Here is a 17,852-nt window from a genome sequence, read left to right on the forward strand (position 1 = left end):
TGGACGCAGTGGCACATGCCTATAATCCCAGTGGTTCAGGAAGCCGAGGCAGGAGGATCACGAGTTCAAAGTCAGCCTCAGCAAAAACAAGGCACTAAGCAACTCAGTGAGACCCTGTATCTAATAAAATACAAAATAGGGCTGGGGATGTGGCTCCGTGGCCGAGTGCCCCTGAGTTCAAATAAAGAAAAAATTACAACTTTTACAGGGCGTGGCGGCACACACCTATTATAATACTAGGCAATTTGGGGAGGCTGAGGCAGGAGGATTAAAAGATCAAGACCAACCTCAGCAACTTAGCAAGACCCTGTATTAAAATAAAAAATTCAGGAACTGGGGTTGTAGCTCAGTGGTAGAGCGCTTGCCTAGCATGGGTGAGGCCCTAGGTTCCATCCTCAACACCACATAAAAACAAGTAAACTAAAGGTTAAATTTTAAAAACATAAAAATAAATTAAAAAATTTTTAAAAAGGAATGGGGATGTAGCTCAAAGGTAAAGTGCCCCTGGGTTCAATCCCTAGTACCAAGAAGAAAAAAAAAAAAAACCAAAAAACAAAACAAAACAAACAACTTCCCCCAGGTACTACTATAGAGGCTGTATCTCTGGGTTGTTGTCACCTTGCCAAGTGCAGATGTGGATGGTTCTAGCAGGAGCTCCGAGATCTCTTCCACTCTTAGGACCACAGAGAGCTTTCCACCTGAAACAATCAGAAGAAGAGCAGGTGAGCGAGAGCAGCAGGCTCTGACCAAGGAAGCCACTGGGGCATTCATTTTCTATCCACCTTTCTCTAGGAAGGTAGAACTTCAAAAAGGATTTATGAAAGAAATAGTTCACATGATTTTATCTGAAAGGCTATAGAAAACAAAGTAGTTGGGGGAAGAAAAAGTCCCTGAGAGACCGTTTTGTAGGAACAATATCCCTGCCCTACCACCAGCAAGATAAAAGGTGGCAAGGGAAGAACCTGCTCTGAAGGCAGGGTGCACTCAGGAAACTGATGTCACTTTGTCCTTGTTCACTGTGTAGATCTCAGTATAAAGTCCTACTGTGTATTGAGTGAGAAACAAAGAGAATATTACCGTATGCAACTTGTTTTGATTTAAGGAATCTAACAGTGACTCTCAAACTTTTGTATGCATCAGAATCACCTGCCAAGATTATTTTAAAATGCCAATTTCCAGACCTCCACCCTCAGATTTGGAGTCAGCCAACTAGGATGAGCCCAGGAACACACATTTTAACACAAGCTACCTATGTGATTTGAAGTGGTCCTGAGACCGTAATTTGATAAACACTGAGCTGTATTCTTCTTAAGTTGCCTTACATTGCCAACTTTTTTTTTTGGGGGGGGGGCGGTATGATGGTACTGGGAATTGAACCCAGGGATGCTTTACTACTGAGCCACATCCCCAGCCCTTTTTTAATTTTTTGAGACCGGATCTCACTAAGTTGCTTGGGCCTTGCTAAATTGCTGAGGCTGGCTTTGAACTTGCAATGCTCCTGCCACAGCCTCCCGAGCTGCGGGGATTACAGGTGTGCACCACAATATCTGGCTCCCTGAATGCATTGATCAAAATAATCTGGCCAATAACAAGCTGCTGTTGCTAGAGGTGTGGCAGGGGTTACTAGATGTTGCCCTGGAGTGTGTCCCAATGCTGGGCAAATGGGGGTGCTATGTGTGATTCTACTCTTCCTATCAGAGGGATGTTCACTTTTTTCTCATCCCTCCAACTCTGCCAAAAATCATATCTTCTTTTTCCTCCTGATTGGCAGCACATCTAACAAATCAGTAGAAGGTTTATAACACATACAGAAAGATTATACTTTTTTATTTGCTAAAAATTATGTTAAAATAAGGCTAGGGAAATAGCTCAGTTGGTAAGTGCTTCCCTCACATGTACAAGGCCCTGAGTTCAATCCTCAGCATCACCACAAGAACAAAATTGTGGTAAGATATAACAAAATCTACCATTTTAAACACTGTGTGTGTGGCAGGGGAGGGTGGTGCTGAGGATTGAACTCGGGGCCTTGTGCATGCGAGGCAAGCACTCTACCAACTGAGCCATGTCCCCAGCCCATAAATACTTTTAATTGTACAATTCAGCAGCATCACGTATATTCATATTATTGTGCAGTCATCACCAGCATCTCTCTCCAGAACTTTTTCATCTTCCCAAACTGAAATTCTGTACCCACTAAGCAGTAACTCCCCTAGGTCTCTTCTCTTCCAGCCCCTGGTAATCTCTATTCCACTTTGTCTCTGAATTACTACTGGAGGTTACTGCATATGATTAGAATCATAGAGTATTTGTCTTTTTTTGGGTGTCTGATTTATTTCACTTAGCATGTCATCTTCAAAGTTAATCTATGTTGTTGTGTTAGAATTTCCTTCCTTTTTAAGGCTGAATAATATTTTTTTGTAGGTACATTCCACATATATTTATCCATCTATAGACAGAGATTTGGTTTGTTTCCACCTTTTAGATATTATGAATAATGCTAATATGAACATTGGTCTACAAATTCTTGTTTAACAGTCTGCTTTCAATTCTTATAGGTATATACTCAGAAGTGGAATTTGGATCATATGGTAATTCTAAATTAAATATTTATTTTATGTACTGGGGACTGAACCAGAGCCTTGCATGTTAGGTAAGTACTCTACCACTGAGCTATACCTGGCCCCTAAATTAAATTTTATTTATTTATTTTTGCAGTACTGGAAATTGAACCCAGGGTACTCTACCACTGAGCTACCTGTCTAGGCTCTTTTATTTATTATTTTATTACAGGGTCTTGCTTAGTTGCCCAGGCTAGGCTTGACCTTGTGATCTTCCTGCCTTAGCCTCCCCACTTCCTAGGATTACAGGCATGCAGCACCATGCAGCCTGGCTAAGTTAAAAATTTTAAAGGAACCACCATTCTGTTTTCTAGAGTAGCTGTGCCATTTTACTTTGCTGACCTCAATGCATAAGCACTGCAGTTTCTTTATGTTCACACCATCACTTGTTTTCTCTATTTCTCACTCTCTGTTTATAATGGCCATCCTAATGAGTATAAAGTGATAACTAATTGTGGTTTGGATTTGTATTTCTATATGATTGGTGATGTTTCATGTGCTTATTGACCATCTGCGTTATTTTCTTTGGAGAAATGTCTATTCAAATCCTTTGCCTGTTTTTCATGGGGTTGTTTTTTGTTTTAAAATAAAATAAAACAAAACAAAATGAACAAAAAGGACTAGGGATTCAGCTCAGTGGTAGTGCATTTGCCTAGCATGTGAGAAGCAGGAGGATTGTAAGTTCAAGGCCAGCCTCAGCACCTTAGGCACACCCTATTTCAAAATAAAAAATTATAAAAGGCTGATATTAGCTCAGGGGCAAAACACCCCAGGTTCAACCCCCACTGCTGCTACCACCACAAAAAAATTGTGCATATACATTATATAGTATAGACACATACATATAGTATATAATAGAAAGAAGAAAGCATACATAGTCCAAAATCGGTATACCTAGCATTCACTTTGGGAATTTATTAAAAACATAAATGTTCTGGTTCTGTCTAGAACTACTGAATCAGAACTTCAGGTTACCTAAGAAATAGGAATATGAACAATTAAACTTACAGTATTCTCAGGGCTGGAGGTATAGTTCAAGGTAGAGCTCCGGCCTATCATGAGTAAAACCCTGGTTTCAAACCCGCACCACACACACACACACACACACACACACACATATAAAACGAAGCAAAACAAAAAACACCTTATGGTTTTTCATTCCCTGTCAGTATATCATCATTTTATTTTGTGTTTGTCTGTCTCCCTTGATGAAATGTAAGCTCTAGCTGCAGTGGATATACAGTGGTCTTAGTGTCTTCATAAGAAAAGGGGTGGGGGCTGAGGAAGAAGCACAGGCAATCTTGAAGCCTTGGATAGTTAGGAAGGCAGGTCTCCTTGTGAAGGGAGAGGGGACAATGAGACAATCAGTGGCTGCACAGTTTCAAGAGTGGGCAAGAAATTTAAAATATATTTTTCAAAGGGCATTATGCAATATAAACTACCCTTTCCTACCTCCATTGGAAAATCAATACAACATTGGTCTCTCCCACTGTATAGATATGAGGAGTCTATTGAAAGTAAGCAGAAGAAATACCAAGTCCAGCTCTAAGAAGGATGGGGGAAGGTGTGTGCCAAAGCTGCTGGTGGATTAGCTTCAGGGTCAATGTGTACTTACCCTGAGAAGCATATTTTTCATGGTAAATATTATAGGCCTTTTTGTGGGCATCAGTGACAGTCTGGAGACGCGAAGCTCTTGATTCCTGGTGAGGAAGATCCATCATTACTTCCTCCAAGTCACTAAAGGTGAACCAGATCGCAACTAGGTCCCCAAAGGAGTGGAAGGCAAATGTGGCATAGTCAGCAAAGAGATCAGCAAAGCCTTCGTTTCTCTGCACAGGGCTGGCGGGTAGGGTCTGGTGGTGCAGCACAACCATGGGCTCAAGCTTCGCAGTCCTGAGGGCCTTGAGGAGTTGTCGGTAGCAATGCACTGTTTTCTCATCTGGATTCTTGGAGCTTCCTGATGGGAGAAGTTGTGCCCATGACAAAAATACTTTATAATGGGTGATCTTACTGGCATGAAGATTGCTGAAGTATTCTGGCAGGAAAGAGGGCAGTGGCTGGTGACAAACATAAATGTCCTTGTCCCCAGCTGCAAAATTCAAACTCTGGTTTCCCAGTGGATAGCTTGGGTTGTGCAGCAAATCATTAGTTAGAGGACCAGCAGCTGAAATAAAATTTCTGTCAGATTCCCAGTCTAACCCCTCGCATGAAAAACTTAGTAGAACAATAAAGACTACATTCTGAGACAGCTCCATTTTCAGGGAACTGTTAGGTATATGGAAGGAATCCTGACTTTATAACAACAGCTGAGGTTGTAAAATTCTACATGATTATTAACAATATTTAACCTGGTTATCTATGGTAGTGAAAGAAGTACATGGTTCACAAATATTTAAAAATTTAAAGATGATAAGAAATAACATGAAACCCTCAAACTATCCATTGAATTTAAGCAGAAGAACCTAGAAAATATCTGGGAAAAAATTCTCCACTTTTTGTCTGTTACTTTATTTATTTATTTATTTATTTATTTATTTATTTAAAGAGAGAGAGAGAGAGAGAGAGAGAGAGAGAGAGAGAATTTTTTTAATATTTATTTTTTAGTTCTCGGCGGACACAACATCTTTGTTTGTATGTGGTGCTGAGGATCGAACCCAGGCTGCACGCATGCCAGGGGAGCACGATACCGCTTGAGCCACATCCCCAGCCCTGTCTATTACTTTAAAATTTATTTTTTTGTGGGGTGGGGGACCAGAGATTAAACTCAGGGACACTCAGCCACTGAGCCACATCCCTAGCCCTATTTTGTATTTTATTTAGAGACAGGTCTCACTAAGTTACTTAGTGCCTCACTTTTTGCCAAGACTGGCTTTGAACTCATGATCCTCCTGTCTCAGCCTCCTGAGCTGCTGGGATTACAGGTGTGCACCACTGCACCTGGTACTTCAAAATTTCTTGACATATTATAAACAGAAATAAGTCCCTCAGCAACTCCCCCCACCACTTTGAAAATATGTGAACAGCTGGGCAAGGTGGCACACAACTGATATTCTAGCAACTCTGGAGACTGAGGCAGGAGAATGTGTGTTCTAGGCCAGTCTTGAATTTAATGAGACCCTGTCTCAAAACTTTAAAAATGTTAAAGGGTTGGGGAAGTAGCAGTGGTAGGGGTCCCTGGGTTTAATCCCCAGAACTACACACACACAAAAAGCAAACAATGAATACATCTTGTAAAATATTTAAATATAGAAACATCTATGAAAACCTTGCAAATTCTCCTTTGATCACTTCCATATTCTTTCTAGAATAAACACCTTCAACAATGTGGATTCTTCCAGCTTGCTTTTTTTTTTTTTAAAAATTGGCACATTATAATTTCTTCCTATTTCCTTTCGCCACATGGCATAAGGGTTATTCAAAAGTTTATGGGCTGGGGATGTGGCTCAAGCGGTAGCGTGCTCTCCTGGCATGCGCGGGGCGCGCAGGGTTCGATCCTCAGCACCACATAAAAAGATTTTGTGTCCACCGAAAACTAAAAAAAATAAATATTAAAAAATTTTCTCTCTCTAAAAAAAAAAGTTTAAAATCACAGATGAAAGTAATTTCTCTGTGCCTGTAGAATGGAGATAATGAATGATATATTGTGGACAGTAATGGGACATAATTGTAAGATGTTTAGAATAATGAAACTCAGTGATTATTACATAAAAATGCAAATATGCATATAGCATTCAAAGTATATGACATAAATTAATGTATTTGGAATCATGCCATATGCATTGTTACTAAGCTCCTTTTTTCACTTAATAACTGAGTGATCTCAGAATAGACTCATCTTTTTTTTTTTTTTTAGTTGTCAATGGACCTTTATTTTTTATATATGAAATGCTGAAAATAAAACTCAGTGCCTCACACATGATAAGCAAGCACTCTACAACCCCAGTCACAACCCCAGCTCCATAGACTAATCTCTTTTTAACAGATGCCCAGCATTCCAGTTAAGGATTGAGCATAATTAAACCTCTTGCATATTGAACCCTTTCATTGCTTTTAAGGTTGTTTCCTCCATCCCCCTGCCAGTACTGGAAATTGAACCCAGGAGCACTCATAATGAGTTACATCGAAGCCCTTTTTATTTTTTGTGATGAAATTTTGCTAAATTGACCAGGTTGGCCTCAAACTTGTGATCCTCTTGCCTTATCTGAGACACCGAGGTTACAGGCGTGTGCCACCACATACAGCTTGTTTTAATGTGTTATAAACAATGCTTCAAATGTATATTCTTATTCACAGATAGTCCATTTGTGACCATTTTTTGTACAGATGGATTCTATGCCAGGCATACCCAAAATGAGTAAAATAAGTTTTTTTTTTTTTCAAATTTAAATCCTTCCTGGTAGTGTTCCTAAATCTCTCTGCCTTGCTAACATGTTATAAAATTTCACATTTTGACACTTTGAAAAAATGAAATACTTCCTTGATTTTCTCATTTTCCTTTTTTTTTTTTTTTGTAGTTGTAAATTGACAGAACGCCTTTATTTATTTCCATGTGGTACTGAGGATCGAACCCAGTGCCTCACACTTGCTAGGCAAGTGCTCTGCCACTGAGCTACTGCCCCAAAATGATTCTAATTTTTCTGATTTAGAGGTGTTCTTGTAAACTGGCCATTTATTTTTCTGTGATTTATGTTCATATACTTTTATTTTCTTACTACTGATATAAAATTTTAAGGTTGAACATCTCATCAAAAACAGGATAGAAAAAATTTTCTCCTAATTTGGTTCCCTAGTGTCTTCAACATATATTAACTAGCACCAGTTTCTAAAAAGAAAAAAATATCCCAGGTCAAACCTACCTAATATTTGATTATTCTTTTTATATCTTCAGATCTTTAACCCACCCTGAATTTTAACGGCACATATTGTATGGCAGGCCAATTTCTAATATGCTATTGAATAGGCTGTTCTTCCCCATTTTTCCCCCACTACTAGGGATTGAACTCAGGGGTGCTCTGTTACTAACTTGTATTCTTGGTCCTGTTTAGTCTTTGAGACAGTCTCAACAAATTGCAAAAATCGGCTTTGAATTTGTGATTCCCTGCCTCAACCTCTCAAGTCATCTTTCTGAACTATTTGAAATGCTAATTTACCAGGAAAGAAAAACTATATGTGCAGAAGTTTATAGATTCCCACCTATTTACCTATTCCAGCACCACTAACACACTATTTTAATTTCTATACCTGTGTAGTATTTTTTTTCTTTCTGACAGGACAAGGCCACTCCTATCATGCATTCTTCTTGGAAGTGTTTATATATTTCCTCTTGCACGTGTCCTAGAGATAGCCCCCATTTCACAATATCTATGACTATGTAATTTTGTGTGTAAACCAATGCTACAACTTATGATTTCCTTACTGATGGATATCTGTTGACATTTGGTTAAAAATCCTTTAAATTTATATATCAGTTGACAACATTATAAAATTCAAAACTTTTCCTTTCGGAACAGTCTATACTCACCTTAAATATTTTTCTAATTTTCATCAAGATCTTATACATGCTCTATAACCCATTTACCACTTTAGCTCCCTACCAAGTACTGCATTAAGAGGATGTGTAAGCTATGAAAATGGATTTCATTGTTTGCAGTCATGATCTTGCTCTGGAGTCCCCTCTTCTCTAATGGCAGGACTGGAGGGGAGAGGACAAATTCACCAAAAAGGAAGGCATTTTTCCTGGGTTTAAAGTTTTCTTTGGGGTATATATTTGGTCAAATTAATGTTTCAGTTCTAGTCAAGTTGTTTCCTTTCAGGACCTCCCCACCCCAAATCAGTAAAGAAACTTCCTACTACACCTACCAGTGAGACCTGCCTGCGGGGGCGGGGCTCAGACCCAGAGGACGGAGGGGCGTGGCATAAAGAGGTGTGGCCCGAGAGGGCGGGGCGAAATAGGAAAGAGGCTGGGGAGTTGGGGGAGGACAGGGAGGGAGGAGCGAATTGGGCTGGGGAGAGGTGTCTAGAGTGCTAGACGGAGTTGGGGGGAGGAAGGGGCGGAGCGGGAGGGAGGGGACTGGGCGGGATGGGGGAAAAAAAAAAAGAAACTTCCTACTAGACATGGGAGAGGGCTTTCTTGAGTTTTTACCATGAGCCTCCTCATCCCATTGTCAGTGTCTCAACCTTGTTAATTAGGAACATACATTGACGGTAACTTTTACCCTGCATTTACTGTGGAATTCCAGATCGCCTCACCCCATCATTCTCAAGTCAGGTTTCTTTTCTTCTGAGACTGGGTCACTACATTGCACAGGCTGCTCTTAAACTCCTGGGCTTAAGCAATCCTCCTACCTCAGCCTCCTGAGAGGCTGGGACTATAGGCACATGCCAATGTACCTGACTGGAGAACTTAACCACACAGAAACACTCACTGGTCGCGCAGACCCCTAGAAGGCCATCTGTTGTTAAAGGTGGCATCATGCTGGGGCACTATTAACAAGGAGCCTGCCCTGCCCACACTGCCTCTCTGACTCCTCCCCAACCCCCATGGTTCTGGTTCCATCCTTTCCTCTGTTCACAAACTACCTCTGGACAGTTGTGTTGATTTTTTTTTCAGTGTTTTATTCTTAGACACCAGTCACTGCTGCTACCAGTGCCAGGCGTTCATCCTCTTGCCTCCCCTGTTCTGCCACATTCCCCTCTCCCCAAGGTGTTCCTAATGGGGAAGGGGGACTGGGGTGCAAAAGGCTGCCTTACTTACTACCCCAGTCCCAGGGAAGGGGGGGTCCTGCCCCTAGGACGCTGCAGCAGAGTGAGGAGGAGGTCCATGTTGAAAAGAAGGGTGTTGGGGCCGCCTCCCCTTGTTCTGTCGGAGAGGAGAGGGTTTGTCCCAGCCTGGGGCCCCCCTCTGGAGGAACACAAATTTGAGGCCAACCCAGGCAGTTTAGTGAGACTAAAAATCAATAAAAAAGAGCTAAGGACATAGCTCAGCCCCTGCATAACGCTTTGGGTTTATCGTAGCACTGGCCTCCCACCTCTCCCCCCACAAAAGGAAAAAGAATAAGAGAAAAAAAATTAAGACATCATGGTGGCTCAGTGGTTCTGGGTTCAATCCCAGTATTACAAAAGGTTTTTTTTGGGTCATAGCTAAATCTTATGGAGAGCAATAATTTTTTCTAGAAAAGTCATAAAATTTGAAGACAAAGTTTATAATACAGAAAGTGACATTACTTTTATAAGAGCAATTTAAAAATTTCCCTTAGAACACAGAAGTAAAAGAAATTATTAAAGAGTAATGAAAAAAAAATTAATGAAAAACTTTCTTATGAATTACCTTAAAAAAAAAAAAAAAAAAGACACTGGAATTACCCTTGGAAAGTCATCTCCAAGGTCTCTAGCTTTCATTCTCTCTAATGACTCCTCTTCAAGGAACCTAATTCCAAATCCATAATGCCACCCACACCTTCACTCCAGATTAGCAAAAAAGAACTAGCACTTGAAAGTATATGGACATGATAATCACAGCAGAGTAGAAATAAATCCAACAGACACTTCAGAACAAGTTATTTTATTTTGATGAATAAAAGCAGCAGTTGGCAACTGGAAAAGTGATTTCCTTGATAGGATACTATATACCATGAAAGTGACAGGTCTCCTCCTCACATGAAAACGAAGGTCTCAGTTCCAGAAACCACACATTATTGGGGGTCCAACTTCATTAAGACAAGAAATACACAAGGAATAAGCTGAAGCCCATGTTGATAGAAAGCATGTAATAGATGTGATACACAGGACCATCACCTCAGTTCCTGTTTCTCAAAACAAATCCTGAAGCATCATTCCCAGAAACAATTCTCATCCTAGCAGAGCTCCATCCAGGCTCCAGGTAAGGAGGTGGTGTGGCACAGTGACATAGCTCTGGTCAATTACTTTCAACATCTCAATCTTCAAGCAAGTAGTTAGGGTTAACTACCAAGTAGGGATCTTCTTCATAGCTCTCACTTCCTTCTGTGGAGCCTTTCAATCCAGCTTGGGTGAGCTCAATTAGAACATGGTCCTATAAAACAAACATTTCCCTCAGGTCTCTGGCAGTATTATAAAAATGTTCAGACACACTTTTAAATTTACTTTTGTAGTACTGGGGATTAAACCCAGGGGTGTCTTACCACTGAGCTACACCCCCAGCTCTTTGAGACAGAGTATAAATTGCTTAGGGCCTCTCTTAGTTGATGAGGCTGGCCTCAAACTTGGAAACCTCCTGCCTTAGCCTCCAGAGAGTTGCTGGGATTACAGATGTGCACCACTGTGCCTGGCAAAAAAAAGTCCAGATATACTAATCCTCCTGAAGGTTTATCACCAATATCTGTTTGATTTCACCATCCAAAACTTCCAGGACAAGGACTATTCCTTAAACTCACTATCAGTGTTCTGCTAAACACCCTTTCCATTAGGTTGCTGAACTTTTCATACAATAAACCTTAAAAAAAAATTAAAGAAACATAAGCAAGCTCAACAGGTAATGTGATTTAATGTTTCCTGGCACATTACATCCAATGATTATAAATATAACTTCGAAAAAAGTAATGCTTGAATGTGGGGAAAAATAAGATAATGCTTGAGTTTTAAAATTATGCAAAATTCTCTAATATTTAAATCTGTTTAATTTTATTTAATATTATCTACTTAAGCCAAAGTAGAAAATGCTTTTTTTTTTGTAGTGCAGTGGCTTGAACCCAGTGCTTTGTGCATGCTAGCAAGTGCTCTACCAGTAAGCTATACCCTCAACCGTTTTTTTGTACTGGGGACTGACCCCAGGGGCACGTTACAACTGACCTACATATCTATCTATCTATCCATCCATCCATCCATCCATCCATCCATCCATCCATCCATGCACTGTGGATTTAAACTGCTGAGGCTGGCCTTGAGTTTGTGATCCTCCTGCAATGAGTCTCCTGAACTGCTGGGATTACAGGCATGTGCCAATGCACCTAGCTAAAATTTCTTTAATCCTTGAAAGTATCAACTTCAGAACTGGATGCATAGAAAACGTGCAGACCTGAGATCTGGAAACATTAAACAAAAACCAGAGTTTGAGACTTGAATGATAGGATTATATGGCTGACTTTTCTATTCAGATTCTCTTACGGAGAAAGATCCTTAGTCAATTACCATTAATAATCACTGCCAATCACAACCACAATGCTTATTTTGATAAACATAATGGAACTTTGAAAACCTCTGACTAATGAATATCACATGGAGACTTTCAGTCTTCTTTATTCTGATAAGATAAAGTTGTTTTATAGTTATTCAAAGACTGGCCCAATGGATCCATTTCACCTTTCATATATTTTCACGCTTCAGCCTATTATATCAGCACATGCAGAATGTGGCATATGCTTAATCTTTCAGAATGTCTTATGCTCCTGAGTCACTAGGATTACAGTACACGCCACTGAGCCCAGCCTTAAATTCAAGTCTAGTATATTTGTTAATTAGTTGAAAATATCCATAAATGAGAAGAGCTTTTAGCCAACCCCATGGAAAAGAACTGATTTGATCCTAGGAAGTTTGGCAGCTGGGCACAGCGGTGCACACCTGTAATCCCAGCAGTTTGGGAGGCTGAAGCAGGAGGATCAGGAGTTCAAAACCAGCCACAGCAAAAGTGAGGCACCAAGCAACTCAGTTGAGACCCTGTCTCTAAATAAAATACAAAATAGGGCGGGGATATGGCTCTGTGGTCAAATGTCCCTGAGTTCAATCCCAGGTACAAACAAAAATAGTAGTAGTAGTTTGGCAATGCCCCATAGTTACAGCACTGCTGCCACTATGGGGGACTGGACCCTTTGAAGCACTCTATCATGTTGAGCAGCACAGCACAGGTTCTCTTGTCTTGAACTGGAAAATCCTATCATTCAGTGGTAAGTCAAACTAAAAAGAACCTTGATTCAGATCAGTTAGCTCCCTGGTGTGTTCTATAATCCTCACACAAATTTCTTGTCTGGATATTTTATGTTGTATTGATCCCATGGAGCACTAGGGAGAGAAGGCCTGGCCTATGCAAAGACATTTCCCACCACTAGAAAGACAACTCTGTATGCACACTACACCTCAATCCAGCCTAAATTTTCATACAAATTATTTACTAGATCCTGACCTGAGCATTAGTTATCACTCCTCCACACACACCTATAATCACATATCCATCTAAACCCCACAGGTAATGTTTTCAGGTGATACAACCCTAACACGTGAGGTGTAATATTTAAATAGTGAGCATTACTGAGTGAATGGGCATGATGGTTGACTCTCTGCCATGTGAACTGGAAAATCCTATCATTCAATAAATATTTGACCCCTCTATGTTGTAGGTACCACTGTGCATTCCAGAAATATAGCAGTGAATAAAACAAAGTTTTATTTGGCCCTCCAAGAATGGAGCTTACATTCTGAGAGTGATAAACTAAACACCTAAGTAAAGAATAGACAATAAAAACCATCGTGAAGCAACACAAAGCAGGATGATAGAGAAGGCTGTTATTGTGACATGTTGGGCAAAAAAGGCTTCTTTGAGAAGGTAACATTTGAAGAGACCCCAGAAAAAAGAGACAAAGGCAAGTGCAAAGCCCTTCATGTTTGGTGTATCTAAGGAATAATGACAAGGCAGTGTCACTGGAGAGGAATGGGCAAAAAGGAAGAGAACTATGAAACAAATGAGAGACAGGGGCTAACCTGTGCCAGATTCTGCATGGCATGCCAAGGAGACTGAATTTTATTCTAAATGTGAATAAAGCACTTAATAGTAGGGAAGAAAAATAACCTATGTTCTGTTCTAAAAAACCCTGACTGGCTGCGGGGCAGAGAGCCAATATTCAAGTGGATGTAGGGGTTCAGGCCTGGCGACCTGGATAAGCTGGAGAACTCATTAGTTCTTTTCATTAAAAGAACAGAGGAATTAAGGATTGTTCCAAGGAATCTGGCCTATAGCAACTGAATAAATGGGAAAACAGAGGAAGAGGGAAAGAACTTTTTTCTTTTGTGGTCCTGGGGATTAAACCCAGGGGTGCTCTATAACAGCCCTTTTTATTTTGAGACAGGGTTTCATCAAGTTGCTGGGATTATAGGCACGCATCACTATGTTCCACTAAGAACTCTGTTTTGAACACATTAAGGGCAAAAAGTCTATTAGTTCATTCTGCGGTCAACTGATTATATACATCTGGAGTTTATAGGAGAAGTGAGAGAGATAGCTATAAATTTGGGAGTCATCAACAGATGGATGAATTCATAAAACCAAATGAGAATGCTTACACTAAAGACATTTGTGTCTATTATCTAAAAAGAGAGAAAGATTCAGGAAAAGAAACTAAATGACACAAAAGACGAAGGAGAAGGTAGTTTTCTAGAAGGAGTAATCAACTAACAAATGCTGCAGACAGACTGAATAATGAGAATGACCAGCTGATTCAAGGGGTGGAGAAAAGCAATGTAATAGTTAAGAGTGGAAAAATGAACTGTCTAAGGAAAAGGAACAGTGCTTTACAGTTATTGTGAAGTTGACAAAACAAAAAGTTAAGAACTGGGCTGGGGTTGTAGCTCAGTGGTAGGGTGCTTGCCTAGCACATGCAAGGCCCTCAGTTTGATCCTCAGCATCACATAAAAATAAATTAATAAAATAAAAGTACTGTGTCCAACTACAACTAAAAAATAAATATTAAAAATTAAATTTAACCAAGGCTGGGGTTTTGACAAGTAAGACAAAGAGAGAAGAAAGCTGAAGAAGCAAAGATGGGAGATAAGGATATAAGAAAGATGAAATACAAAAAACAGGTGATAATGCTGGAAAATAAGAGGTTTAAAACTAAAAACACCCAAACAGTTAAGATACCAAAGCCACTTTCTCTGATTTCCCCCCAATTCTGCTTGTTTTAGCAAAGGAAGTAAGTCATTTACTTGTTAACACCCCAATAATTCAAGGTAAACACATTAAAAATACATTTTGTTAATGAGCCCATATAGATAGGAGACATGAACTCCCTCATTAATTACTAAAGCAAATGCCATTATGTACATACATAGTGCGTGAGTCGATGAATGACTTTCTCTATGATCCTCTTTTTATTTATAAGCTCCTCTTCAGAGTCTATTTCTGATTCAATTTCCTTCAAGTACCAGTTAACAAGCTCACTCCTCTTTAATGCTGACTCATCCTCCTCTGCAACAAAAAAATGCATTTTACAAGAATTCAGTAAACATTCCTTGGGGGTTTGCATACACAAGAAAATGTACAGAACAGATAACCATCAACCTGTCACAAAGTGCATCTGCTGAAATAAGGTTTACTATGTTCCAGCATTAAGCTGGAAATAACTTATCATATTATTTGTATTAAAGTACACTTTATCCAGAAAAGAAGAAAAACCTGATAAAACAGAGATAAGATAAGTGTCCTAAAGCTATTAAGATCTCAAAGTATGAAGGTCTTTCCTTCATGTTATGCTTCATCACTAAGAGAAACTGAAAGCATAAATTAGGAGCAAAGCAACAGCAAGCAAAAACTTCTTAGATATAACATTTCCTCTTTGGAAAAAAGAACTTTATGGCACTGGAGTCAACTAAGATGTAAAATTCACAGGTGGTCCTTCAAAATAAAAAATTAACAATTTATTCTATCAAGGTCTATCCATGCCAACTTAATAGCTGTTCAAGGTAGAACTCTCAACTCACAAAAAAAGCTGGAACCTAGATACACAATCACCATAGATATAAAGGGTAATAAAAGAAAACTCTACTTTTTGGTTCAAGCAGTTTCAAATAAAACACAAAATCAAATCAGGAAAATTCTAAGGAACTAAAACTCAGAACAGACCTGGGTTCAGCGCATACTGGGCCCTGGGTTCAATCCCCAAGCACCAGCAAAAACAAAACCACCAAAAAAAGGTAAATTTTTAATTTATTAGTTCCTTTTCAGAGTCTAATGCAGATTTAATTTTCTTCAAGTAGTAGTTAATGCCTCTGAAAAGTTTTATTATGGCTGCAGTAAAACTTCAGTGTTTTTGTCCAAAAGTTCTTGAACAAGTGACTTCCACGGTTTAAAGTTGTATTCCCTATGCTAGAAAACAGCTAATTACTTGGGGACTGAGAAATAACAAGTTACTTGATTCGGTAAGAAGAGAAAACCAAGTAAAATTTACTTGTGGGGGCTGGAGTTGTAGCTCAGTGGGAGAGCACTTGCCTCATACGTGTGAGGCACTGGGTTCGATTCCCAGCACAACATATAAATAAGCAAATAAAGTAAAGGTCCACCAACAACTAAAAAAAATACTTGAAAAAAAAACTTTACTTGTGGAATGCAATGTCTGGGTGATAATCATGTCTTTCTTCCATCAACAGTTTGCTATGTTTAAAACTTAGTTACAGGGGCTGGAGTTGTAGCTCAGTAGTAGAGCACTTGCCTAGCATGTGTGAGGCACTTGGTTACATTCTCAGAACTGCCTATAAATAAAGAAAATAAAGGCCCATTACCAACTAAAAAAAAAAAAGAAAAAAAGAAAAACCCAGGAGGGCTGGGGTCATGGCCCAGCGGTAGAGCACTCACTTAGCATGTGTGAGACCATGGGTTCGATTGTCAGCACCACATAAAAATAAATATGTGAAATAAAGGTATTGTGTCCAACAACTAAAAAATAAATATAATAATATTAGAAATATAATAAATATATAAATATTATATAAATTATATTTTATGATAATAATATAAATATAAACAAACATGTAAAAAGAATAATGAAGTATAACATGAATACAAGAACATGGAGTCTAAAGGTATAACTCAGTGGCAAAGTGCTTGCCTAACATGCTCAAATACCTGAGCCCTGAACCCCCCCCCAAGACAACAGGAAAAAAACAAACAAACAAACAAACAAACAACAACAACAACAACAAAAACGCAAGCTCCCTAATTTTTAATTTATGAGAGAAAGGAGTGGGGATAAAACAGCTGATGTGTTGTAGTGACCACTTTATTGCATCTTCTCCTTCTACTCGTCCACAGTTTCCAGAGAAACAAGGGCAGAAACTGCAGAGTTCAAATATTCAGTAAGGTAAGACAATCTCTGGTGATAAATTTTTTGGTAGTGCCGGGGATGGAACCAGAGCCATGTGCATGGTGGGCAAGTGCACTACCACTGAGAGCTATATCCCCAGCCCAACAGTAGTAATTTTGCATCTTGCAAACAACATACAAGTGCTCTACCACCGAGTTACACCCCCAGTCCTATGTGTATCTTTGTATGTTATCAGATCCAAAAATTCTGCTTCAAAATTACTGAACTAGGCCAAGATCATTAAATAAGAACGATCCATAATTTTTTTTTTTTTGGTGGTGCTAGGGATTGAACCCGGGGCCTTGTGCATTCGAGGCAAGCACTCTACCAAATGAGCCATATCCCCAGCCTGATCCAAAAACTTCTGACAATAAACTTGCTGGAAAATGTTCAGGCTGGCAGGTTATGTTGATACTCCATAAATTTACTTTGCTAAAGTGAGTGTGTGATAAAATAAAATGCAGAAAGTGGGTGGGGGAGGGGAAAAAGAAAAGGGAAAAAAGCGAGTCTGTGTAATGATTTATCATTTCTTTTGCTAGAATACAATATTTAGCAATCTAAAGTGGCTTATGTAAATACAGCTTATATAAGTGAGCACAGAACAATATTAGACATAGCCTCACCTTCTTCCATTTTTCTCAGGTGAAGAACAATAAGGTTGGAGATTCGGCAGTATTCAGAAAAGCCCAGTCTTAAGGAAGCTTTGGGAACGGTGTCTTGATTTATGTCTTCACTAGAGCCATTGATTCCATTCACAGGGGCAGGGCTGTCAGCATGACCTACATGAAAAATTAACTACCTGCATCTTGTTTTTATGACTTCAACATTCCCTTATCAAACATTTACAAATAAATTAGAAGCAAACTGATAGACTTTACTAGTGAAGATATGAAGGAATATGAGGGATAGAAGACAAAGATTTCATGATATAAAAGTCCATTTACAATATCATATACAAAACTAACAATTCTAAGTTACTTGTCATAATATGCTTGAAAAATGTTTTTAATTCAAGATCAAAGTAACAATACTAAAAATAAGGGTGAAGGCCAAAGGACTTAAGTCTAATACCATCATTTGAATTTCTTTCAAGCGTGTACACACACATACACGCCTTTTTTTTTTTTTTTTT

General features: G+C 39.2%; 2 protein-coding genes across 2 annotated transcripts in view; both read right to left on the reverse strand.

Annotated features, from left to right (window-relative positions):
- The window catches only part of Lct (lactase), a 42,014-nt gene extending 37,141 nt beyond the window's left edge, over positions 1-4,873 (reverse strand). The window contains 2 exon segments of the mRNA XM_048812564.1: positions 619-698; positions 4,234-4,873. Of these exon segments, the coding sequence (XP_048668521.1) occupies positions 619-698; positions 4,234-4,873 (720 nt within the window).
- Positions 4,874-10,163: 5,290 nt separating this feature from the next.
- Mcm6 (minichromosome maintenance complex component 6) overlaps positions 10,164-17,852 on the reverse strand; it is a 41,846-nt gene continuing 34,157 nt past the window's right edge. The window contains exons 15-17 of the mRNA XM_015479138.2: positions 17,344-17,499; positions 14,690-14,829; positions 10,164-10,668 (exon numbers count right to left, since the gene is read on the reverse strand). Coding sequence (XP_015334624.1) covers positions 10,552-10,668; positions 14,690-14,829; positions 17,344-17,499 — 413 coding nt within the window. The 3' untranslated portion in view covers positions 10,164-10,551. The remainder of the gene's footprint in view (positions 10,669-14,689; positions 14,830-17,343; positions 17,500-17,852) is intronic.

Source organism: Marmota marmota, unplaced genomic scaffold (assembly GCF_001458135.2).
Source record: "Marmota marmota marmota unplaced genomic scaffold, marMar, whole genome shotgun sequence".
NCBI lineage: Eukaryota > Metazoa > Chordata > Mammalia > Rodentia > Sciuridae > Marmota > Marmota marmota.